Source organism: Xylocopa sonorina, chromosome 3, assembly GCF_050948175.1.
Source record: "Xylocopa sonorina isolate GNS202 chromosome 3, iyXylSono1_principal, whole genome shotgun sequence".
NCBI classification, from domain to species: Eukaryota; Metazoa; Arthropoda; class Insecta; order Hymenoptera; family Apidae; genus Xylocopa; species Xylocopa sonorina.
In genome coordinates this window covers 4,309,196-4,337,003 of record NC_135195.1, presented here as the reverse complement: position 1 = coordinate 4,337,003, position 27,808 = coordinate 4,309,196, and the positions used below count along the sequence as shown (strand labels likewise).

At 36.6% G+C, this 27,808-nt stretch overlaps 3 protein-coding genes across 4 annotated transcripts in view; 1 reads left to right on the top strand and 2 right to left on the bottom strand.

Moving 5' to 3' along the window:
• LOC143422555 (transmembrane protein 70 homolog, mitochondrial) overlaps positions 1 to 27,808 on the bottom strand; it is a 153,780-nt gene that overhangs the window by 93,319 nt on the left and 32,653 nt on the right. The window lies entirely within an intron of this gene.
• Positions 1 to 27,808, bottom strand: part of Grd (GABA-gated ion channel) — a 93,844-nt gene that overhangs the window by 62,116 nt on the left and 3,920 nt on the right. Inside the window, exons 1-2 of one of the 2 annotated variants that reach the window (XM_076893277.1) lie at positions 6,001 to 6,136; positions 4,858 to 5,031 (exon numbers count right to left, since the gene is read on the bottom strand). The gene's annotated coding sequence lies outside the window, so the exon portion shown is untranslated. Of the gene's footprint in view, positions 1 to 4,857; positions 5,032 to 6,000; positions 6,137 to 27,808 lie in introns of those variants that run through there. The other variant, XM_076893278.1, reaches the window with a different exon arrangement.
• LOC143422554 (dehydrogenase/reductase SDR family member 11-like) lies at positions 9,113 to 11,353 on the top strand. Its single transcript, XM_076893302.1, has 5 exons — positions 9,113 to 9,473; positions 9,552 to 9,678; positions 9,838 to 9,970; positions 10,726 to 10,872; positions 11,279 to 11,353. The coding sequence occupies exons 1-5, from the start codon at positions 9,176 to 9,178 to the stop codon at positions 11,336 to 11,338; spliced, it is 765 nt and encodes a 254-aa protein (XP_076749417.1). The 5' UTR covers positions 9,113 to 9,175; the 3' UTR covers positions 11,339 to 11,353.

Sequence of the window (27,808 nt, the reverse complement as noted above, 5' to 3'; positions counted from 1 at the left end):
AACCCCAAACCGTTGAATTGAAACTATTCGTATGGATTAGAATCAAGAGAGTTGATTCAATCGTTTTAAATACCCGATAATAAGAGAGAAGATCCATATGGGAGCCGATTAACCGAAATTGTGATTTATGAGCAGAAGAACTTGTTCGAAGGTCAACAGGTTTCACCATAAATCCTAAGATAAGAATGCTAGGCCACACTAATACCATCTTCTCCAATAAATACCAAAAAATCAGACGTACAAAAAAAGTAGCATAAATTACTAACTAATAAAACGTGTCTGCGTAAAATGTATATTTCATTAAACAATAAAATTGCCAATAAAATTTCTTTCAGACTTTAATTGAATTAAGGAAATACCATCTTCTTTAAAAAATACCAAAAAATCAGACGTCCAAAAACAGTAGCATAAATCAGTAACTAATAAAATGTGTCCTAAAATGTATATTTCATTAAACAATAAAATTGCCAATAAAATTTCGTTCAGACTTTATTCTGAATTTCACTGGAGGCACGAAAGGAAATTACGAGCGATCGGAAATTCAATGGCCAGTAACCGTGAACCGTGCGAAGTCGCAGATAGAAACGACAAGGCTGAGAAATCCTGGTTGAAGCGTCGTTAACGTCCCGCGTCGCGGTGTTTCCGGTTCAGCTGCGTGGACCGTCGCAGTTATCCGGTGATCGGCTGGGCTCGCGGGCGCGGCGATAAAAGATGGATGGATGGATGGATGGATGGATGGGAAACAAGGATGCGGCTGGGAACGACGAGTTAAACGGAGAAACTTCGCGTGAAGAGCGCTCCAAGATGGCACCGTCAGCGATATTCAGGATCTTCTTTAACCCACCCCCCAGCGAGCGCCCGTCCGCCGCTATCTACGCCGCCCGCGCCTACGCTTCGACCTCCACGAACGCGGCCCACCCTCTTTTCGCTTTACATCCCCGATAACCTATATTCGCCGTTGCGGCCGCGTAACTCCGAGGAAAAGAATCCCCCTCTTAACCTGCATGCACTGGCAACGCCAGCCGTTGATTTCCGCCACCGCGACGGTGGAATGAACTTCGAGGTATAGATAGATACCTGCGCGCACCACCCGTCACAGAAAGGGATATTCTTTTTCATTGCTTTGCCGTTGACGAGGATGACTCTACCTCCCTCCCTCTCACTGGTTCTCTCTCTCTCTTTTGACAATCGAGCCGTTTTCACGATGAAATTTGCGGAGTCTCTGACGGAATAGACGACTGAAAGGTAAGGTGGATCTCTTTTGAGGGGGTTGCTTCCCTTTGGACGGTTAATGGAATGATTTTATGAATACGTGTAGGTAGTATTAAAGGGGTGGATGGAGGAATTACTGTGGGGACGGAAGATTAACTAACGCTAAATTTACTGGCATTTTGTATATACTTATTTCTACTGATTCTGGTCAAATGCACGCTTTTTCAATAAATGTTGTAGTCTTTTCTAGTGGTTATGAATAATACGGAATTTATCGTGGGTGATGAGACGTAAAAGTAATTGTCGTGTAATAATTAGAAAAGATTTTTGATTAGAATCTGAAAAGCGGTCATTTGACCGCTCTGGTAGGTTTAATGCTAATCGAGGGACAAGCGGTTCGATTAAATCGAGGTCCAGTGGATAACCAAGATCTGGAGGGAAATGACTGAGGACGTAGTTCGTAGGTGTAGGGATAGCTCGGTGGTTGTTATAGCGATAATTTCTGTGGGAACATTGTTACGCTTCTGTGATCATTTGTCGTGTATGGCTAGTTGGTGGCTGGTAAACGAAACGAAGTTTTAATTAGTTTTCTTATGGAGAGAGGAGCATGCATCTATATTAATATATAAAATACGTGTGTGATAATGTTGGTAATAATAAATGATTATACTCTATTAAATGTAAAAGTGTTTCAAAGGTCGTTATATAAATAATTATTCTTTGCGATATCAATTTATGTATCAAGATTTGTTACTTCTGTTTGAAATTAGATTTGCGTTAATATTGTTCTCAATTAAAACTTTACATTGCATTACCGTAAACTTTGCAGTGTACTTCATTTTTTCTTCTAAACTTTACTTTAAGAAGTTATTATCATGCTAATCTATCTACTAGTAACTGTATTATTGTTGCATAAAAATTTTTAAGATATCAGAAAATACTAAACTCTTTGTAATTATGTTATTTACATGTACACAACTGTTTGAACACCTTGCATAAAATTTGCACAGCAAATAAAATGTTATTACATCACTAATTAAAAGTATTCAAAAAGCCGATACAAGAATTAATTACAACTAGTTTAATTACACAGCAAAAGTTCGTACTAACTGCTACGAAGGCCTTTAAATAGAGTCAACGAAATTAAGATTAGAATGAATTTTGAAAGACTTAATAAAATACCTTAGTAAAAAAATGATTTATAATTGCCACGATGAATATGAATACAAGAAACGTGTTATTGTATCGCGTAATCACCACGTAATCATTAGCCCCCCTTTCATACCCTCTATCCTGTTTCCAAAAGGCAACCCCTTTGGTAGATCGCCCTTGGTTGCTCCTCTACCTTATCTGCGTTCAAACGACCGAACAACTTCCCTTTTTCAAAAAAAAGGCAACCAGCCTGACGTTATAAGCTTCTTTCCTCTCGCTTTTTAAAAAAACGAGCCGTGCTTGCAACACGTATACAGGGTGAGCCCGTAAGAAAAAGTAAGAGGAAAGGGGTAAAAAAGGAGACGAAGGGAAGAAGACAGAGCGCGAATGGAACGCGAGTCTGCTCGGTTGAAACCTCTTTACCGAAGAACTTTCGCGGAGTGCTTTCGATGCTTTTCCACTACCTCGAGTATATCCCACCTTCCTGCCTCGTTCGACGCTTAACGGTATCTGCATCGAGCACTGATTAATTTCATTTCAGACGCTTTATCTCGTCCCGCGGAATATAAATGGACCGCCTCGTTGAATTGGCGGATTTCTAATCGTCAAAGGGAACTTTCTTCCCTTCTTCTCGCCGCCGTCGACTTTCTTCGTTACGGTGGCATAATTTGAGAAGAACTTTGGGTCGCGAACACTTCGAGGATCGAGCGATTTATGTCTACCGCGGTTAACATCGTGCGAATATTTATGTGCACGCAATATTTGGTATAGCGTATCGATTTCTCCTTTTGAGCGCTGAGTTGTGCGACGATAAGATGGCCGACACTTAGGATAGCAAAATTGGTCGTTACAAATCTTCTGTAGAAAGCTGTCTTTAGGGTTAAAAATTAAGTTAACCCTTTGAGGATCAAAATGCATTATTTTCTTGGTCCATTCGTTCTGTAAATGTGAAGCTGCTTTCTTCATATTAACTTGTGCCTTATTGATAGGTCAGTGGCATTAATACAGTAGCTAAAATGGCGCCTGATATCTCTGTATGTCGACATACATAAGACCATTTCTTTTTAATGGTATAATTAAAGTGCAAATCAGTAATAATTTTCAGAGGTTAGAAGAAGTGGTTGGCCTTTAACTTTTTGAGTGCTGAGCTGTGTTTGAGCGACGTTGTGCGTGTGGGCATGTATGCGTCTATAGCCCAGATTGAATGGTTGAATGGTTGATGGTTGCGAGAAACCCCATATATCCGTTCATACAGCTTAAAAAGTCTTGCAATTACCCGAGAATTAATTAAGAATCGATTAAAATTGTCTGCGTAAATATCTATATATGTAGTAATATACTATTGCGAATTGCTAGTTTGTGATCAGAGCAAAATTGCCAATTACTGATCGGTAACCACACCAACTTTCACTACAAGACAATCCATTAATCCCCTCATTTGATTGCCGGATATGCATTAATCGTCTGAATACACCAGATCAAGCCACGCACGTCTCGATTTACCCTCGCGTTTCAATTTAATTACACAATCGTACCAGGTGGAACGTTACCGTTTAATCTCCTCCTCTGAGGCAGTGTGCAAAAAACTGAGTAAAGAAAGCGTCCAAAAATTCTCTGAGAATGTTTGATCTTGGCACACAATACTCTTCAACGATGTTCTAAATTTTCGTACCGGTGAACTTCGTATTAGATGTGCAGGTAGCGAAATATGTGTCGTTTCCTTACGATTCTACATAGTTTCTCAATTGCAATATTTTAAAAAAGAAATTAAAGTATATTATGAGGATTATCCGCGAAATATTTCGATTTTGAAGAAGGTTCTTGGTAATTACGAGAATCGGAATTAGCCAGCGGAAGATTAGTTCCTTCATCGTCTTCCCTTTTTCTTTTTTTTTGGTTCGTTTATTATTTGGAGAGAAAGAGAAGCAGTTGTTGGCTCGGTGGTGATCGATACGAAGAAGCTTTAATGAGCATCTCACAATTAAGAATAAACTTGTAGCCTGACTTGCTGCAATTTGTCAATGGCAAACCCGGGATTTCCTTAACTCTCCTCGATGTTAATTGGAACAACTGAAGGTACTAATTAATACTGTGATTTAATGGACTTCTGATGCCAATAACGAAGTTAAAATGCAACGAACCGTATTCCAATTTTATTCTACAGAAACTGTACGAGTTACGTAGCTTTTTTTTTGTAAGAGAATAAAACAAAATGAAGTTCGAAATTCATTCGAAACATGAAGTAATAAAATACTATAATACATATAAAGTCTTATGAAAATGTCTACTATATACTAAATTTACTGAAACTATTTCTAAACTCCGCGTTATAGAAACTTTCCAAAATTTTAAGCGACGAATCACTGTGCTCGTGCAAAGTGTTCCACGCACGGGATGGAAATTGAAAAACACCACGGGAACCGCGACAAACGGCGCGGCGAATTGTCTCAAAAGACAAGAAACGGTGGAATATAAAAACGAAAGTACACAGACCTTGCCTTCCTGTGTAGACAAGAAAAGGTGCAGCTGGATAGCAAGCCGAGTTTAATTTGCAATATTCCATGTTTGCTCGGGCCACGATGCTCACGAAAGTCTTCCACTTTCGTGCAAGCCCCAGCCCGGAAGTCGCTTCATCATCTGGCGAAATGAATCCGTGGACGTTTGTCACTGGAAAGGAAAAACGATCCGCGTGAGCTTTTTAGGTTTATACGGTGAACAAAAATTAGCAAAAATCAAACGACAATCAACGAACTAAAAAACGAAACTGTAATAAAGCGTAGAAAATGTAAAACCCCCAAAAATAATGGAAAATCTGCATGTAGAGGAAGTCGCGTTGTTTCAGCGTGTCTTGAATGAAATTGTCTGTTATTTCTAGACAGAGGCTTAGTGCGTTTCAATCGATATTCACGTATGCATATTACCATGGAAGATCGTCAAAACTCGATCGTATTTTGAAGTTTCTCGTGAACAATGCGATACTACAGCAGCGTCTCGCGCGAAAAGTTTCGCGTTTCGTTGACTTGTTGACTCGCAACCGAGCCGGGATTACTTTTCTGAAAAAGTTCGGGTCAGGACACCTTGCCACCGAGTATAATGGAATTTCAACCATCTTGGCTATCGATATCGAGTACAGAAGCAACGCAAAACAAGTAAACTGTAGAAAATGAAAGGAGTATACCTGCGCAACATTTATATAAACACACACAATTCGCAGTCGCCTACAAATCCGTTCTCTTGGACGCGATATATAACACTTCTATCATTTGTAATTCAAATATACATTGAAGCACTCAGGAATGAATGAAATTATCGATGAAGTTTCTCACTCTATTTTTATATTTGTTTTTATAATAGAGCGAAGGCTATATTAGACATTAACGTGCAACTTAATGTAGTGCAGATACTTTTTTCCCGTTTTTTCATATCCTTGCTCTAATTATTTTAATTACCTCGTGGCTAGCAGATGAATAACAAGGCATTTTAATGTCGTGGAACAAAATCGCGCGTGCTTCGAAAATGTTAACTGTCGTCTGATTCTCTGTGCGAGTTCGTACCAGATAAATAAATTTTACGTACAAAACGTTGCGATTTTTCTTGTACACACGATAATAGTATTCAAACGTCACCGTACAATACCGTTCGATAATCTGTTCTTGCTTCAGCCGTGCAAACACTTTAAATTGAGAAATACGCTTCTCGGTCCGCGAATTTCCTCAGCTTTTCGTTCATATTTCTCCACCCGTTTTCTTGTTTATCTTGCAGATGTTCGCCGATCTCCTGGCACGGCCCGGATCGTAAGTCAAGAATGCAGTCTAGCGAAATGGAGGATAAACCTGCCACGATTGATCGCGAACACTTTCCGAGGATTCTCGATATCGTCCTTGACACGGTGGTCCTTTGTCTTCCCTTCTACCTGTGCCTTCGGTTCGAATTCTAATGCAAACCCCTTCAGCGTCCCTTTTTTCGTCACCGCGAACACATTCCAATTACGATCACTCTGTCCATCTATATTTTAAACGTTCTCCATACTTAGACCTTATCAAATAAAATAAAACTATATTTTTGTATTTTTCTATACGCATTTTTTCTCTCATTTTAGTATTCCTCTAACGCATTTTTCTCTCATTTCTGTATTCCTCTAACGCATATTTTCTCTCAATTTTTGATCTTCGTTTCAAACAGCTCAGTGCTCCCCCCTCTCTTCCTCTAATGGAGATGTAAAACAATTTTCCGATTATTTCCTGCTAAATCGGCGAACGTGTCTCTTCCGAAGAGTGCGGAAATTGCGAGCTGCATCAGCGGGGACGCACGATGGAAAACGTCATTGCAGACAGGACAGAGCCCCTACGAACTTCGTCAAGTCAATTCTCGTTCGATGGTCTTGTCTTTGGCAGGACTCCAGGAAACAGTCTTGTCACGCGTACGAAGATGTCGCCAGATGAATTCTTATAATGTAGCACGGTTGTTACGCCACTTTTCGAACCCTCTGCGCATCGACGATCACCGGGTACACGGAAAACCCTCTTCGTATGATTAAAATATGACTTTCGCCCCGATCATTCTGATGATTCCTTACGAATATGTTGCTGTCGAAAGTGCGGCAGAAACAAATGGTATTCTTAACGAATTTCTTCTTCAAAGCTTCACTTCGCACGTGTTCATACAAAAAATGTTTCTACCACGACGCATTTCTTTTCCATACAGGTTTTGTATGGAATAGGAATGTTCGTTTAATATTTTTACTAAGCGGATATAATTATTACATCATCCTGCATATATGAATCTCTACGCTTACAAGTGATACAACATTATGTTAATTAAACCAGCGTTTCATTAGCCTCATTTCAATATATTTTGCTCAAAGTTGTAACTGATGAATTTATTAACATCGTAAAATACTTGAGACACGTTTAATTGGCGTGTAACTGGGAAGAGAAAATAATACTAATAACACTTGCAATGTAAATTACGATACTCGTTGCGAGCACAAGTTACAACTCTGTTCGCGGGAGTCGAGAAGTTGCAAATAATCTGCGCGGAAAGAATTCTAAAGGGCAAGCGGTGGCCTTGATACGACGAGAGAGGCAACAGAGCGGAGCGAATCAAAGTTTCCATGAGTAATCACGCCGCACAATATCCTTGCGTTGTGTATCTCGAACGAAACCGCTAATGATTTCATGTTATACTATTTTTTGTATCCATTCCTCGACACCAGCCGCTTCCGCCTCTAGAACGAACTGTTACGAGATGAATGGAAGAGAACCGACCAGGTTCTACGTTTAACAAAAACTCAACGGAATTCAATTTCAACTGGTGGATGAAATCTTCAGGGTTACCACCCAGACTTCTTCACTCCTTTTGCCCTTTATAGTTATTCCTCGATGCTCCTCTGTAATCTTCCCACTCTTCTCTCTTCTTACATTTAAGTACCTCTGAATTAACCAGTTAAGTGCGTTCGACGTGTTTACTTGTTAAACCAAATCTCTACTGCGATGCGTTTGACTCGTATGCTACTGCGATGTATACTCGTCGTGTAAAATAAAAAATTACCATTCACTATAAAAACTGGAAATCTCAATAAAATGTAATAAGAATATTATTTGCTGGTATGTTCCCTTTATATGCATAGCTTGAAATTTTGTAAACCATTTTCTTACTTTTCTTGTTTATTCTTGCTATCTTCCATTCTTCTTGTTTATGTATTTTCTTATTTTTTGACAATTCTCAAGCTTTTAGTAAGAATAACGTATTCAGAAACGAATTTTCAGCTTTTTTGACGAATAAAAATGTAATCCATCCTCGTTTTTCGCAAAATGTATAATAGTACAATTTGCCCTGCGTTCGACGTGTATACACGTTTGTTGCTTGTTTTTAATTCCGCACCCTGTGGTGATCTTTTGAAACTAAATTCCACAGTTAACAGGTTAAGGAAACTTCTTGTTACAACGCTCCTTTAATGCAACAGACGCTTGCACGAGGTTGTACTAGTATGCGAACACTGGAAAATAAACCATTTATGTAATAATGAAGTTTGTACCGTTACTGGCATTAGATTAGCGAAAGGTTATCACACCAACGAGTTTTACATCTTTCGCGGATGGGGTTGATCCCTGTCGCTGGCCCCTGATCCTATTTACCTTTGCACGTGCGTCGACGTTCGCAGGTACGAACGAAGTTGTTGCTCGAAACCGTTTAATTGCGGAAAACGTTAGATGTTCATGGTCGAGATTAGAATAAACTACTCGATACGTCGTTCCGAGATGTGTTATGTAACGTGCAACAACGCATCGAGAACTCGTCAGATATACTCATTAGTTCATTAATTACTCGTCAGTTCATTAGTTACTCGTTATACTCTCGTGTAACTTCAACGAATCGATTTCAACTCCTGCGTGAAACAAGACGCTTCCGTAGCTCTATGTAATTACCCAAAATGCGATCACAACCTTATCCAAACAGGTTCGACGAAAACGAAGCATCTACTCTCACGTGTGGTAACTTATTTAGCAAAATGTTCAAGAAGAACGCGAGGAAACTGGGAGTTCATTTCGTAACGCGAACAGAATGGACTTCAAATAGACCCGCGATATGAAAATGGAAGTGTCACTAGCGAATAATAAACAGAACTGGCTAATCGTTATTTATGTACGTATCGTTGCAAAACGCAATGCTTATTTTGTCTGTGTCACCCTCGACCTAGTGACAGTAAGTGCAGCATGAGCGTAATGGATGAACGATTAGATAGAAACGAAACATAAAAACCAGTTAGATTGTGGTTCGAACGGTAGTAAGCGAAGTGTGTTTCATCGAGATGGATCAGTGGCGCGGTAAACTAGCGATTGTGACCGGCGCCAGTTCCGGGATTGGCGAAGACCTCAGTATCGCGTTCGTTCAACATGGCATTAACGTGGTTGGACTGGCAAGAAGATTGGAGAACATGAACAAACTCGCCGCGAAGATGAAGAACGCCAAGGGGACCTTTCATCCGGTGGCCTGTGACCTCACCAATGAAGAGGATATCCTGAAGGCGTTCAAACTGATCGAGACTCTAGGCGGCGCGGACATTTTGGTGAACAACGCTGGCGTAGGGTACGGCGTGCCCATCATCGGTAGAACGTCACGCGATTAGAATTTTAACGGCGAAATGTTTGAACCCCGTAGCGATTGAGTAATTTCATTTTGTCTAGAGAGTCCCACGGAGAAATTAAGAGCCGTAGTAGAGCTGAATCTACTTGCTGTGGCAATTTGTACGCGAGAGGCTGTGCAGTCCTTCAAGAAACGGAAAGCTGCGGGATATATCATTAACATAAATAGGTAGTGGAACGCGATAGATGTAATTAAGAGTAAATACGTGCGTCGATTAACCGTTCCAACTTTTTTTTATTCAAAGTATTACATCTCTAGCTACTTTCTAGGTATATTAGAAATTCGTGTAAATTGTATATCGTTCGTTAATCGAATCTTTCCCGACAGCGTACTTGGACACGACCCTCACCTGGCACCCATGCCGACCTGCATGTACGATGCTACGAAAAGTGCTTTGATTACGATGTCCGAAACGTTGAAGAGGGAAATACTCGAGTTGAAACTACCGATTAAGATAACTGTAAGTTATCCTCGTTCGGTCACATTTTGTTTTCTTCACAACAATGCGTGAAATTTTCTAAAGTTTTTTATAATTATATTAATTATAATTAATAATGCGTGAAATTATCTGAATAGATTTTTTTATAAGAATATCGCCGAATGAAAAGTTCGGAGAGAATGAACTGTTCCGAGTGGGAATTATCAGGTTATTTACATTTCAAAACAAAATTGGATACTACCATGTGCATTCGTTGCATAATTTGTAATGCGTTGTTGCAATCTCGTTTATAGAAAGAATACAGTTAACTTCGATTTACACAAATATTGTATACGCATAATATTAGAAAATTATTCGTTCTTAGATAACAAAGTGCTGTTAACTAGTACTTATTATCCGTGGGTTTTAATTACTAGTAGTGGTTATTTGTGGTTTTTTATTACTAGTTAATAGCGCTTCGTTATTCAAAAGTGAATAATTTTCTACTATTATGTGTATGCAATATTTATTTTATTTTATTTATTTTTTATTTTATTTTTATTTATTATTTATTTATATTATATATAATTTTTAAATTGAACAATTAGAAAATTGCAGAGTATTTAAAAAAAAAGAGTTAAATGATAAATCAAATAAATATTAGAAATATATTTGTGCACGATGAATGTAAAAATCATGCTCTTAAGAAAATAAGGCGGAATAGCAAGATCAAAGGAGCAAAATAAAAAATGAATTTAAAGGAAGAAGCACAAATGTAAGAGTTAATTTTGTCTTAGAGTTTGTCACCTGGTTTGGTGAATACAAGTTTACCATTTCTGAAGGATGCTGGACTTGACCGTGAAATAGAAAAACTACCACATTTGGAAACCAAGGACGTAATCGAAGCTATTATATATTTACTTAGTACACCGCCACACGTACAAGTAAGATGGTTTTTTATTTTTTAATTACGCAAGAAAAAGATCCGATCTTGAGATCAATCTTTTACACTCGGAGCGTTAGCAATAGAAAATATTGTTAGAATAGCAATTTAAGCAAGTGGCAATCTACAATCTTAGCAAACTACGTCTACCAGAAATAGAAAGTTTCCATTTCAATAGAAAACCTTGGGGAAGCATGCATTTCTATGATATGCTAGACCCGCGACGTTCCCTCAGAAGGGACATCCGAGTGCAAAGGGTTGATTAAGTAAAAAATATTAAGTACAGAACCTAATAAATCTATAGATATACATTGTATAAGACACGTTAAAGATAATAAGCAATAGAAGATACTTTTAAGGTAAATGATAAAATTATGTGATACTAATTTCAAATCCATTACTTTCAGGTAAAAGAATTAACAGTTGCAGCACTTTTTGCAGATACTGCCCCGTACAAATACCGATAATTAATAAATAAAATTGGCGAACTGTAATCGATACAAATCGAACTCTGGAATAAATATTGACATTTAAAATACATATAATAATAATTATCTAATTATATACTTTGTCATGTACTTCTTATATACTCGTCATTCTATACACATCAGCGTCCATTTTTGTCTTGAAATTTTTTTCATTGCCCATGTACAGATCATTATGTTAAGTGGAAAGATAAAAAGTAAAAAATAAATGGGAAATGTATACAAAGCATTATCGTAAGAGCGTTTATGCAAAAGGAAGAATTGCGGTGTATTTACGTAATTGTGTAATATTCGCTATCAGAGGATGACATATATAGACATTTATCGAGGAACTAAACAAGGTGAAGAACACTGTTCTATCGTAGTAAGCGGAAACTGGTTTAAATGTAAACATTCCTCGTTTTAACACGCGCAGTCTAATATACAGGATGTGGCAGTAACCATTAGCACCTCAGATATCTTCGTAACTATAAGTTTTACAGAAATTTTTGCTGATATAAAATTGCACAGTGCGAAAGGGTCTATCCGTTAATGAAAATAGTTTTTTTGTAAGTGGAGGTATGTCGGACATTTGAAGGTCAACTTCATCTTTTTAAATGGATCGGTATGTTTTTTTCTTCCGTGATGCGATAGAGTATCTTAAAACGAATTCAACAACCTGTAACATGAAGCCATTGAAGGTCATAGAAAGTAGAAAAAGACGACAATACTTACGATTTTGGTAGTAAATGCAGCATACGTTTATAGTAGGTGCTCGAAATGATGACCACCACTGGCAATGCACTTTTGCATTCTTTTTACGATTGATTGACTTGCACATCGTATAGTGTCACGACTTATTGACACACAAGCTGAAATAATTCGCTATTGCATGTCGTAAAGTGTAGTTGGTACTTCTTTGTACGCTTCCTCTTTCAGTGTAGCCCACAGAAAGAAATCTAGGGGTGTTATGTCACCGTGCAAGGGGGTAGGTACTGTTGGCATTTGCCAAAATGATGCAAATTACCAATCAATGTGATTTATTGATACTAATCTTATCATGTTTAACTTATCCTGCAAACTATTAAAATGCCCTTCAAGCAGTATTTATTCACACTGATGTAAACGGTAAACATTATGCATTCCTCTACCATTTAAAATACGTATGTTTCATTTACTACCAAAACCATAAGTATTATCGCCTTTTTCTACTTTCTATGACCTTCAATGGCTTCATGTTCAGGTCGTTGAACTCGTTTCAAGATGCTCTATCGTATTATGGAAGAAAGGACATACCGATCCATTTAAAAAAATGATGGTAGCCTCCAAATGTTCAACATACCTCCACTTAAAAAATTATTTTTGTCAACGAATGAGCCCCTTTGTATTGTGCAATTTTATATCAGCAAAAATTTCTGTGAAACTTATAGTTTCGAAGATATCTGAAGTGCTAATAATTACTGCTTCACCTTGTATAATATAAGATGGTCTTCATATATGTACGCATATTCAAAGCATATGCATTATGCAAAGGATGTAGAATAAAGAAATGTATTCTTCGAGTCGATCGATAACATGAAATAACATTCTTATCAAAATATGTATTTGCATGTAGTTTCTACCGATTTGTAGACTACTTTCATTAAACTCCCAACTGTTCTGACCCTCTTTTGTTTTTAGGAACAATTTGTTTCTATAGCCGTCATTTTTTCAGAGTACAGAACAAAAGTGCAGGGCAATCAGTTGATGTACATATAAAATAACCAACTGTCGATTTATGCAACGTAAATAAATGGGTAAAAAAACTTGTTGACAACCAGTAGCTTTAATTTTTTACATCGATCGCGTACTTAACGCATCAATGCCTGTTCATTTTTATTAATTCAATTCGTTATATATTTAATGTTTACGAATATATTTATTTACTCCTATTCCATATTTTTGTCTCGCTCTCTTGGTCATTGATTAAAGTGACGGTGAATTCTTGCCATTTTTTGCTTACTAACATTTCATCCATTTTCGTTAATAAACAATGCATAAAGAGCATTACAAATACGACTTTTATAATAATATAACAATACGAGGACAGATCGTAGTGTTTTTATCTCTTTTCGAGAGCGATTGTGACTCCCTTGTTGGATCGTTCAAGCAGATTCGTTTAACAAAATCAGATTACTTTATGTTTCCTTTAAATAAAGTGGATGGCTATGATTCTACTTGTCATTTTATAGCACTTTAGATGCCATGCTCTGAAATACCGATCGGACAAAGAATTACTCTGTAATTTGAAGTGGAGCACTTAAAAAACGATACGCGTAAACAAGTTGCTTTATCCATACATTAATATGTTGTACGTATAGAATGAACCATTACGAGATATTTGAAGGAAACATCATACGTATTATAAAAATCACTGGAAATTAATTTATTTTTTCATTCTCATGTGGACGAATGGATAATTACACGTAGAACTTATTCAAGCGAAAAAACTGAAAGATGTTTACTCTGAACCCTGAGTCTTTTCTTCAACCAGATCATCATTCCAATTAAGTATATTAAGGTATAACGACTTGCACATTTCAATGATCCATAACGATACAACTAGACTAATTGCACTCTCTCCGTTTGTTAATTAGTTAAATCAAGGTTTCTTAAACATTTTGGTGTGGATAACACCATAATATCCACGAAAATTTTTATGAGACCTCCGTAAGCATTGCAGGTGAAATATTTTTTGCAGTTTTAGGCCATTAACATTAATTTTTAATTGTAAGACCTAAGAAAATGTGACAATTTTCAATAAATAACAAACCTCAGAAATATGATACAATAATGAAACTAATTTTTGGCTACAATTTCCGCGACCAACAGTTTAAGAAGTTTTTACTTAAATAAAGCTTCAAAGTAACATCGCCACAGCATAATTTAAATGCTCGCGATATTTCCATCGCAAATTACACATTTCCAACTTGAAATTATCGATCGAACTACTTTTTACGTTTCTCAAAGATACTTTCATTCGATAGCAAAGCAAGACCGTTCATTTCGACTATGTGTACGCACACTGTGACCTTAGATAGCGAAACAATATTGCAGACGGTTGAAAAAAAATATGGATAATTTGCTCGATAATGAAACCGGACTTGGCGACCCTGGCGTAAAGTCAGTCTTAGGCGAAATTCCGTGAACGATGAACCGTTGGACAGGCAAGGTAGCGTTAGTGACCGGGGCTAGTTCTGGTATCGGTGTCGCGATATCGAAAGCTCTGGTCAGCGACGGTGTGAAAGTGATCGGCCTCGCGAGAAGATTGGACAAACTTCAAGAGATTGCCCAGGAATTGGGCAAAGACAAGTTTTACCCGATCCAATGCGATATCAGGAAGGAAGAGGACATTCTAAAGGCCTTCGAATCGGTTGAGAGACAGCTGGGAGGTGTTGATATTCTGATAAACAACGCTGCTGTTCTGAGTAACACGCTCGTGATCGGTAATCTGTCAGACCTTTTTTCCATTTTTTTCTCGAATATTCCGGTATTTCTGTTCAATGTCAATTAAGTACAGTTCTTCCAAGAATTTTTTATTCGACGACAGTCTTATTGATAACAGAATTTGCCCCACGTACGAAATATTAACGTATAACGTTCGAGAGGCTTCTTGCATTCAATTTATCTGAATTATTAGTTTGTTGTTTTTAGAGATTGTTTAGAAAATATTGACGCGTTCGTAGGAAGACTACAATTACTTTCGTGAGTCTACTGTAATTAATTATCTGACAATATAATTCATATATTGATGCAACGTTTGTAAACTAGCAACGAACAGTGAGAAACGCCTTTTTATACTTAATGATGTAATGTACGATAACCACCAATACGATAAGAGTAGTATTTGATAAAACGGCATTTATAAAAATACTCGTTATCGGGGTGGCAAGAAATATTCAGAAATATTCTTCAGGTTATCGGAATGCTTATTCAAGTGTAAAAAAATACATAAAAACTGTTAGGCTAACATTCACAAATAAAACACGTATTATACTTTATTGTGCTTGTTATTTGTACTTCATTGGTGTCGATCAATCAAGCGAACATTATGTGATTTTAATATTAAAAGTAACATCATTCTTCGCCTGTACGTTCTACGAAAATTATACACTGCACGATGAGCTTGTAAAAGTTATAGTTACGAACAATGCTTAGTCAGATAAAAAAAGATAAGTAAACTCCCTATGAACTGGTCAAATAACAGCGTCGAATCTAAAAATTTTCTAAAATTCATGAATAGAAGGAGTGAGATACTAATATTCTCTGTGTGCGTGTTGCAGACTCAAGTACAGAGGAATATCGTAAAATCATAGACACCAATCTGATAGCACCAGCAATTTGTGCTCGAGAAGTTGCACAATCATTGAAGAAACGCAATGGCTATGGTCATATAATCAATATTAACAGGTATACGATACTAATTGCACGTACTTCGTGAATATCTGCCTTCCAGTGGAAGCAAGCGATATTCTCGATAAATTCACTACGTTTTCTCGACATTTTTTAACATTTATACGGAAACGCTGTCATCTCAAAATCCGTTTTACGCGTTCACAGTATAACTGGACAATTTGCTGAATCCCTACATATACCAATCGGCATGTTTGGAGCCAGTAAATCCGGTCTAAGAGCTTTGGGAATCGAACTTCGTCACGAAGTAATTGCGTCCGATTTGAGCATCAAAGTCACGGTAAGAAACTGCATCCCCCGGGTATTTTAATCGAGATACGAGTAATTTGGAATTTTTGTAGGCCGTTAAATTCAATTTTCAACGATCCATTAATAATTAAGACTCTAATTAAACTCTACTTAGTATCAAAAGTTTATGTGTTCTAACGAGCACTGTTGCATAACACCGAGGGAATCTTGCATTCCTGCATAAGAAACCATTGTGGCGCCATCACTATTTTCATTTCTCGATAGAACATCACGCCTGGTGTGGTCGATACGGAAATGACCCGTAGTCTGCTGAAAGAGAACAAAATATCGAATCTAAAGGCGTTAAAAGACAAGGATGTCGCGGATGCAGTGATTTACGCTCTAAGAACACCGGAAACCGTTGAGGTGAGGTAGTAACAACTCTCTAGTTAGTCTCTGTTCGAAGCTAAGTGAAATTTACAGTAAACGTATCTGTAATAACTATAAAACCAATCTAATAAAAGTTTAAATGTCTTTCTGCTTCGTAACCTCCTCTAGCATTTTCCTTTTATCTCTAACAGGTGAATGTAGAATCAAGTGGTTTTCAGTATAGCGTAGTACTGAATGACACAAACAACTATTGTATCAATTATGTTGTTGAGTAAATTAGAAATTTCATTGAAACTTATTAATACTGTGTTATTCAAAAAAATTCTTCTTTCAGATTCCGGAAATCACGATAATACCACATAAGGAGGTAATAGGTTTCCCAAAATTAAACTTGTAAAGTTCTCATCGAAAGATTAACGAATTCTCCTTAAAGAAGGTAAAACGATACGCAAAAACAAGGATAGTAATATACAAAAGGTACACAGTTCACACGTGCTAAAGTATATCTTTTCATTTCAGGAATACAACTACGTTGCATGTCATACGTTGCGTCCTTAATCTCTTTTTGCTTAGTTCCTCGGATGGAATGTCGAGGACGACCTCTTGCTGGTAGTTTTTAAGATGATTGCCGAGGGAATGAAGAGTTTTCAATATATTCAACTCTGTATTTTAATAACATATTTTGTTTAGACGTTTAGTCGACCTTAGTTGATCCCTGCCTAACTCGACACTGTTTCGTATTTACAAAAATGTACAAATTATATAAAAATTCGACAAGCAGCTGTGAGCCAATCCGCTCAAGAGGCTCTTCATTCCAAGATGGCGGTGGTCACTACCTTACCGTGGAGGTAGAACCACGAGAAACAACCTTTTAGGGTACCCTAACGGGACCCTTAATTAGGTATTTTAGGTTTATGATACGTCAATGACTATTGTAGTAAGGCGTTAAAGATAGACTAAGTTTTTTAGCGAACTTTTAAGGCCTTAATCCTGGTAACTTGAATTAAGAAGTTAATTATAAAAAGTAATAAATAGAAATTGGATCTCTTTAGAATTAAATTTCCAATAATGTTGGATAACCACAGGTCAAGTTATTTACGAAGCATGTTATTGTTCAGAGTCGAGACGCTTTTCGGATTATTGCCTGCTACGGTCATATTGGGATATTTGGAATTTCCCCATGCGTCACTCAGGGGTGCAACGGTACCCTCAAGAGACCTTTAGTCTGGGACCACCTTTTTTACCTTCCTATCACAAATTTGCCAAACAATTAGGGATCAATCACTGGAATGTCTCGAGAAAAATCAGCAACAAATTTAAACCAGTAAGCAAACATCAAATACATACAACGCCACATCGAACATATAAACACTGTTTCTCGTTTTTAACAATAATTAATTAAATTACTCACGAGTATGATCAGTGAAGCGGTAACGAGGATTTTAATGGAAACTTTTAGCGGATTCATCAATTTTAGCAAGAACCAAAGAACAATGCAGAACTAATTAGACGTCAAGTGGATGAATGTGATGGTTCAATTGATTCATCGATAGTTTAGCTAGACAGTTTTTTAGGAACAGCTTTTCTTAATACTACTCTTGGCGTACAGATTTCTGTAACCTACGTAAACACTTGCGCACTTGTTATGAACTTAATTAAAATACGACGTAGACGCAATTGTACTTTTGCTCTTGAAAGTAATTTGTCCGGCATTAAATATTACAATTCATCCTTACGATATTTAATCTGAACGTAATATAAATAGAATATTGTCACAGTGTAGATTAGATAAATTTATGCTTTATCATAAGGGTCAGATATTCTATGTACACAGAGGGCCCAAAAAAACCGTGGTGCAGGTCGAGAAAAAGTACAAAATTTCGTTCATTTAAGGGTTTCGAAAAATCTTTTCAACGAGTGGTTCTGATTAATTAGCAACAGAATATAGTACAGATGATATCAATCGGAAGTCATTCTATATTAAAATGAAAATTGAAAATCTAGTGAATTTTTAATTGAATCTATATCGAACATTTCCTTGTTTTACTTAATAAATTTTATTCTAACCGAGAAATTAAGCTTCGTCTCCGTTTTATAATACAAAATAACCTTCTATTGATTCTCTTATTTGTTTCACATTCTGTCATCAGTTAACCAATTGTATTGGTCAAATTTTCAAATTCCTCAAGCAAATAGATATTATTTTTGTCTCTCGATTTATTTTTGCATGCAGAATCGTCGCAATTTCGAAATGCAACAACTTGACGAACCGATCCTCTTGTAATTACTATTATTTAAAAGTAGCATGCGTCATGGTGACTTGTGAATTCAGGGGACCTCTTGTTATCTACTTGTGCAACAAGTGAACGAGGAGAACCTTCGTCCAACTCACGTACCGGAGCTCATCTAACTGACAAAGAGACAAGTGGATGGCAGGGGAGGGGGGTGAATGAAATTAATTATCAAACGTTTAGGGCGCGTAGAAAATTGCAGATATTGCAATTATTTTAATCGACAATAGGGTGAACAGTGGATGTCACACGAAACGAAGTTCACGTTCCAATTTATGTACACGTATAACATCTAACAAACGAACCGTAAAAACACATGTCGTTCTACATAGATAATTAAGAGATGAATGAAATTATTTATCAATCGAGTGGGGAACGCAAAAATTGCAGCTATGGTAATTATTTTAATCTTGAATTGATAGTACGATGAATATAGTTAATTGGAAGATGAATGAAATTAATGATCCAGAAGAATCGATAATACAACGCCATAGCACCTAACAACGTAGCATTTAACAAGTGAATCATACAAACGCATGGAATTCTAAGAAGTTGCATGTCTTCAGGAGTTACATTCGTGTGAAGATACTGCGTGATCCAATCAATGGAAAAACTTGAATATCATGGTAGAATACTTCTCGTTTTCTTAAAATGTTGAATTTATCGCGATGAATTGCATTGATCTATAATCTACTTTAAAGATATGGTTGTTTCCATCATGTTCTATTCGATAACAATGTATTTTATGAATTAACAGGTACAAAAACAGTTTCGGTTCACTAAGCTGTTCATTAGTATTAATTATTGTAACTGATATTATTCGTCTCCATAAAGCCTTAATATCTGTTAAAACTAATTAAATGTTGTTACTGATATTATTCACATCTATAAAGTCTTAATACTTGCTAAAAGCTACGTACAACGATAATTTCGGTAACAGAAATTGCAACATATTGCATTATTTACGCTACATCTGTCTAAAGATTATAACTATATTATAAATAAGTGAATGTGAAGTGAAAAATATGATTATAAATAAAGTGAACCTGAGAAGAGTTAGAGTTAAGTAGATTTCGACGCAATGAGAAGGATTAGACAACAATAAGACACAATGAGATGACAATTTTGTGTAAAGATCTCTTGCAATTTATAAATGTCTACAAAATAACACTTTGTCAGTCGTGATAAACCACTTGTCAACAATTTGTAAATATCAACTACTTACATTTTAAAAAATTGAAGTGCAGAAAAGTTGCAAATACTTCTCTTTGATTTATATATTACATGTGTTTTGATAGATAAGATAACAATTTTTTTTGCAAATAATCAGTGTTGCAGAAATATGTAGAACTAGATGTACATATCTATCCTCTAGTAAATTAAAGTAAAATTGCTTAACTTTTATTCAGTTTCTACTGTTTACACGATTGAAAATTAACTCTAATCTTTTTCTATATCCGACGAATTAAGCAAACCTTCAGAACAGGAAGTGACTTACGGAATTCTTTATTCGTATTCGTCTAAAAAAACTTGTCCGTGCTTCCTACCGTAATAATTCCGAATTCGAACGTCGACATTCAATTTAACACTAAACCAACCGGTACTTTATACCTACCTACTCTTGCAACGAGGGGTCATTTGATTCCTTATGAAATAAACGTTAATTTTCAGGAAAAAATGCTGACTTACTAAAGGAAATAATTTGCAGCATAATTTCTAATCACTTTGCTCGTCTTCAGATATAGAATTTTCCCAGCTGAACTCACTTTGCTTATCTCTGCAATTCTTTTTCAATAACTGTCTCATTGACCGCGCGGACATATTCAGTGCTCCAGTAAAACACAAGACGTTTGCTTGCTAGTTTGCTTTTTACGGAACTTGATTTCTTGTAGGCTTTGATCTTTACTTTCTGCCTTTCAATATACGGCTGCATTTCGATTTCGCTGATAGGAGGCAGTGGCTTCCTTCTGTTTCACCTCTGCTTGGTACGTTTAGTGTTGAAGTTGGATTGCGATTTTGTAAAAATGTGCAATAATATTGCTGAATCATCGCTGGTTGGCGACTGGCTTACAATCTTGATGATTAGACTGGAGATGGTACGCCTATGGCGCGCCGATAGCCGGTTGCTCAGCGCGCGGGCAAGAGGCTCAAATTCCTTTATAAAGCGGGTCATCAAGCCATTTGGACAGTTAGTCTGTAACGCAGTACCGTGAACGATGAACCGTTGGAAAGACAAAGTAGCAGTTGTGACCGGTGCGAGTTCCGGTATCGGTGTCGCGATATCGAAATCTCTGACGAGCAACGGCATCAAAGTGGTCGGTCTTGCGAGAAGAATAGACAAACTTCGAGAGTTAGCCCAGGAGTTGGGCAAGGACAAATTTTTCGCAATAGAGTGCGATGTCAGGAAGGAAGCGGACATACTGAAGGCTTTCAAATCGATCGAGAAACAGTTCGGCGGCGTGGACATTCTGGTGAACAACGCCGGGGTTCTTTGCCACAAAAATATAATCGGTAAAAATATATCTACGAGTGTTATCTGTCTTTCCTCGAATGTATCCGCATTGTCAGCATTTTCGTCAAACGTTGTCTGCATTTTCGTCAAACGTTGCTGTTGGATCAAAGATAACCGGTTTCGCCGCGTATTAAAATATATGCACATGCGCGTGCATTCTTTAACTATTTTTATTTCATGATAATTATAGCAATTGATTATTAGTCCGTTCATATTTTTCTATTGATCGTGGAATATTTTCAGAATTGCTTGCATATTTAGAACCGTACTGATTGTTCTGCTATTCAAAAGTCTACTTATTATCGTCTCTGTTTCATATTTCACATTTTCATTTCCGGTTGTATCAGTGACATTGTTTAACACGGCATATAATACTTGACAGGGAACGTTTAACGTGCGATATTTGAGGTGACGTTAAGCAAGATGCCCGTTTCAGGTTTGTTTGTGTGTTATTAATGTGAAACACAATTGCAGAGAGGCTAAGCTTTGCTCAAAGGCAATATTTCTTGTTGTACTTGCTTCCGTACATCTCTATGTTTTTGAAGAGATTCTTGGCGCAGCCCCACTCTCATATGAAACTCTCTTCTTTACTTTCTTAACGGAACACGCTAACATAGTCGTAACATCTTGTAATCTCTGTGCCCAGATAAACTATTGCAACGTAGACACGATGGTATGGGATTGGAAAAAATCCTGAAAGGAGCACCTTACACTATGGTATTAAATGTCCATGATTTGTCATATTCTCTATCGGTTGATTTGATAGTATGAGAAGTAGTCTGATATTTTAAACAGTGATATTATCATTAATATCCGGTACATGTGAATGGTGTACATTTCGCAACATTTTTCAAATTTTCGTGAAAAACTCCCTACTATTTTACATGGTACATATCACAAACGATACGTTAACTTCTACTAATTATGAGCAGAAGGAGCGTAAAATGCTCAAGTACCGATCATACAGGTCACGACATACGTTTTAAGTATAACAGATTGTTCAATTTAAGATACTGACATCATTAAGAGTGGCAGACGTGTTGTTTGCACTATATACTTAGGACAATTTGTTACAGATTGAATAAACGTTTTCAATTTTCCAGCTCCACGACGGTCTTAACGGGCGAGATTCTCTGGGAAATATACTGTAACTAAAAAACTGTAATTAGCATTCTGAAGAGATTTAATGTAAATTTATGTACAATTTGTTTACGCAGTTTGTCTGCACGATATGTTGTTATAATTATTGATATATACAAGTTGTGTTAATGAATGCAGTAAAGAACTTATCTCCGTAAACTACAACACGTACTCTATTTGCATGCATAATTAATGTCAACGAGAGTTGCGTTAAAAGAAAATCTATAATCAATAATAGAATTTCGAATTTTTAATTCATTAACTCCTCTTCGCAATTACACCGATCACCGTTGCACATAGAACGGAAAGTTACGTAAAAGAAGGTATCACTAAAATCATTTCACATCGGTCATTGACCACGACCACGGTGGCCTTGATCTTTATCGAATAGTTCTGGGTATACTCTCGTTCAAAATTATATTGACAGATCTGCTTAACTCTAACGGATGTTTTAAAAAAATCAATTTCTCTAATTATTATCGTATTCTCTTCAATATTTTATTTAAGAACGTACACCATCTCATCGATAACACGGAAGAAAGATCGATTTCAACTGTATTGCACTGCGATTCTACGTATTTTATGGATCTAAGAGAAAAAAAAATAGATTCTGACGCAATCCTCTTAAAAATATCGAACATTATTAGTCGATTCATCACGAATTCTCAATGTTTTTAACATCCACTCACGTTTTTTTATATTGCGTTTCGCGTTGTTGATGTACGTTACCTGAAAGCAGTTTGCAAGAAACTATAAAGAAGATTAACCATCGTACGAACGTTTTATGTTACAGACTCAGATTCAGAGGATTACCGTAAAGTGGTAGAGACCAACCTTATAGCACCAGCAATTTTGGCTCGAGAGACTGTGCAGTCTCTTATAAAGCGCAAAACATATGGCCACATAATCAACATTAGCAGGTACTGATCGACTAATATCTAACGTGATAACATTACGTTCCTCTTCGTCCTATAAAACTAACAACCGACATGTCCCGACTAAACTTCCAATATCACACTTCGTTTTACTCTCTTCGCGTGTCCAAATGTTTCACTGCCGTGTTTAAACGTTCTCTGTTTACGTACAATTTACAGTATAGCTGGAATCCACGCTGAAGCCATAAGCGTACCATTGGGTATGTACTCAGCCAGTAAATATGGACTAAGAGCTCTGGGCACGGAACTTCGTCACGAGATTATCATGTCCAATTTGAATATCAAAATCACGGTAAGAAACCGTAATCTATTAAATAATTCGCGTAACTATCTCATAACTCCAATCAGTTTAACAATTTAGACACTTTTATCAGCTACTACGTTTCATTTCTAGTGTACTATTACACTTATGAAAAAGGCAAGCATTGTTCGATAAAAAAAGAGGGAATATAACGACTTACTAATAAACGTTTATATTTCCATGCGGCAACTTCATCGTCAAAGACAGATTTTTTTAAAGATGATCGAAATACTTATTTTTGGCATTTTAACAATGGGAACGTATAATCATAGTACTCTTCTATTTTCATGTTTCAATAGAACATCAGCCCTGGAGGTGTCGATACGGAAATGATTACAGGTTTCTTCAAAGGTCAGGGTAAACCACCGACCCTAAAATTATTACAAGACAAGGACATCGCGCAGGCAACGGTGTACGTTTTAGAAACACCGGAAAGTGTCGAGGTGAGCGAGATCAGTCGAACGATTTTTCTAAAATCGAATAACAACTGTGACAATTTAGCAGCAAAATTGTCCCTAATAATTATAATCCATACCAACTTCCTTTAAAGTACACTTCGAACTGTACGTCAACTTTTATTTCGATATTCTTTACCTTCTTCCACAGTTCTAAACGTTTCCACTTATTTCCACTTTATTTATCCCTCCTCGTAGATTATTATAGCCTATTATATCGTAAAGAAATTAGAATAATATTCTACAATCAATGATATTAATATTCCACTAATTGTTTCCAGATTACGGAAGTTACGCTCATACCACACAAAACGGCATTTTGTAGTTTGAATCAAGGTAGGTAAAAAACAATATTTAATCTCGAACGTTTAAATACTCTTAAAACGATTGTAATCGAATGTAACTGCATGCATTATTTTATTTATTTTATTTACAGCGGCGGAGTAAAAGGTTATGACCGTCAGCCATACTGGAGGGAATATGAACTTAACATTTTCACATAGATACTCTTCGGAAACATGGATAAACGTTATATTACTATATGCTGATATGTTAACTATATAATTTATGCAATAAAAAACTATTTTGCTACCCTTCAATAACACAAGGATGTTAAAATTTGTTACAATTTCTCAAATATGTAACCCCTTTGTACGTTTTGTCTGCGAACCGATGATCAGGGTTTGAATGGAACCTATAGGACCTATAATATAATAAAAATGATAAATGGAATCGTCAAGTACTTAAATGCAAATTACTGCAAAGTACTGCAAATTCATTAATTACGCAAACTGTACAGTGTGTTACTTTACTTTAAGCTGTGGTATTATTGTATATCAAGATTTCACGTTACAAGTTTTAATATTAATGGAAGAAATATTGTTCGAGCGAGGGACGAAATAATTGATGTAGATAAACTGAATTAAAAACGATTAAGTGGAATCGACTGAACGCTTGATAAATCAGTTAACTGTGTCGGATTGCCGATGGACGCGACGGAATCAGGTCAATTAATTAGAAGAGAACTATGCACGAATTCGTTCCTAAACGTGTTACTATTGTATTTAACCAGCTGAACGAGAAAACTAAATTGAACACGGGGCAGAATTGACGGTGAAACGATTAACATCTAACGCGCATTAAAATCCAATTTGCATGACTTTTATTTTCACTCGAAGGGACGCCCATCTAGGCACTCTCTACATTTCGTTATCTCTTATCCTCGATCGTTAAATAGAACATGCATATTACGGTTATAATTCTTCTACAGCTCGTTTACCACTCCTCTCGTGTGTTCGAGCATCGCGTTATATGTGTATTGGATGACTCTAAAGTTTACTTTCATTATACTCTAACGAATGCACAAGTGCAATTAACCATTGCATCGTATATTGTAAAATTAAAAGATACAGTTCGAAATTATGGCTCTTATTAATCAGGTAACTGAGAATACTCGTGTAAGATATGTGTATTTGACCCTGATTCCATATGTATATCAATTTCAATGTGCAGAATCATTAATTATTTACATCTTCGAGGAGAAGAGTCAATAAAAAAAAAACAGACAAGTTGAAGTAATAATAATAGGAGCAATAATTTATTTGAGTAACAGTTAGAAATGTATGGTACCAAAGAAATACTTGTAACGGCTAGCAGAAGTAAGAATAAAGCAATATCCGCTGTAGAAATAGCTAGCACGATTTATGATGTGCTGGGTAATTAAGCTATCTTTAAGGAAAACGTTTCAGCTGTTAATGCTTTCCGATGAACAGTTAGAAATTCAAATTCTTGAATGATAGAGGTGTAGTCTGAAATAAATAGAAAACGACTTTAAAGACTTGCGATTTACGTTATCAGACATGTGTACCCAGTCTCCAATATTTTTTTCAATGAAACGATGATATTCGACGCACCAAATATGCACACACATAAAAGTACTCAACGATATTTTCTCCGTTATTGATCCTGTGGTGTCGATCGACAGGAACCTATTTCGTTCGTTAGTAACGGAACTGGATCTCGTAAAAAAATCGAGTCGACACCATTCCAAGACGGAAGTTGCGTTAAAAAAAATTAGAAAAAAAAGCGCTCGTTAAAGCTGAACAGCGTTTCGCCCAGTGGACACATTGTACGAGCACAAGTCGAACTTGTGCAATTACCGCAATGGACCTTCTAAGTATCCCGCGATCCAACAGCGTCCGTGAAATCGTCACTAACGAACGCGCCGCTGGATATTTCGTACATGTGTACACGGTTTTTGTACATGGTGTTCCTCAATTATTTTCGACCCGAAAAAATCCGCGCGCATCAAATACAAAAGGTAGAAGTGGCGCATAAAATTGGATGCCGTATTCATTTACATCGCGATGAAAAGTTGAACTTAAAAGAAACAAAAAAATCGGGGTTACTTCTATTCATTTCAAGAGAAGATATCACTTATGGGAGGGTTAAAGACGACTTGTGGTCTTGAGGATAGCCTGCAACAGCGCTAGCTGCGTTTCGCGGGCTTCTTGAGTGCAGCTCTGCCACCAATAACGATTGTCACGATTACTATTCAATTTATACCAATAACAAAAAGTTTCATTCGGTTTTACATATAGTAGTATAATAAGTTTGCTGACCACTGACCTACGAGATATCTTATGGAATGTTTCAGAGACATTGCACCTTAGATATTACGACAGAGTGCCACGTGTCTGTGACTGACTCATCACCAACTCGAAATCCTAAAAAAGTTCTAAGTGAAGACAAGCTTGTAAATTTCAATTTTTTCTAATCACTTGGATTGAAATAACACCTCGCATATGTATATAACAATTACGTTGAGTCATCATTCTACTTTACAGTCAGCAACTTCCATATGTAGCTACAAAATTTGTATCCTTGTTTCATCATTCTACTATTATTGAGAATTGCTTGAAGATCTTCGTAGAAATGTGAAACAACACGACGCAATCAATGAAATGCAACGAATAGATCATTGAACACGACCTATCTTAATTTCTAACTATAAGTTGCAGGTAAACCTCGACTATACATCACTGCATTCGATTAATTACCAGACTATCCGTTTTTCTTCTATTGTAAAATACACTACAATTTAGTTATTCGTTGGAACGTTTGCCTCTATCATCGTCTATGAATTAAAATCTGAAACGGGGAGTCCTTTTTGCTACCACTGAGCGTTACATAAAGCTACCACGTAACGTAAATCAGCAAAAAACGTGCCTAAAAATTATGAATAAGACGCAGTGATAAGAAACGATGCTGCCTGCAAACTAGACGAAAAATAGGAGAAATCAACAAGTGCGACGGTCATGATTAATGCGGAAACTTGTTCTTACAAACGATGGCCATTGGGGCGTATCCATAGAAGGATATACAGTACTATTCCCTCGTAGACAAAAATCTGCTCAAATAACAGAGTATTTGAAAATCTTTCTACGGATCTTTGAACCCAATTATTCTCTCAAATACTACTCAGATAGGATTTATTTGATACAAACATGATTCACAATTTTGAACACTGCCCACAGATTCTAGGGAACTGAGCAAAATCAACGTCAAAGCAAGGATCAGGAGAAGAGGAGCCAAAGAATCTGACAGCCACGAGAATGAATTTTGAAATGGTTGAAAAATTAAGATAAAATATAATAGCTGAGAAATTCGTAAAGACAAAATAGATCAATCAGATGTCGATAGAATTAAAGATTGATCGCAGAGATGCATACCTCGAAGAAGAAAAATTAAAGTCTTACGTAACTACGTG

Coding starts and splice junctions, on each gene's coding strand:
- LOC143422554 (XM_076893302.1), top strand. CDS start 9,176: ATGGATCAGTGGCGCGGTAAACTAGCGATTGTGACCGGCGCCAGTTCC. Junction 9,474..9,551: donor GTACGGCGTGCCCATCATCG/GTAGAACGTCAC, acceptor CATTTTGTCTAG/AGAGTCCCACGGAGAAATTA. Junction 9,971..10,725: donor AACTACCGATTAAGATAACT/GTAAGTTATCCT, acceptor ATTTTGTCTTAG/AGTTTGTCACCTGGTTTGGT.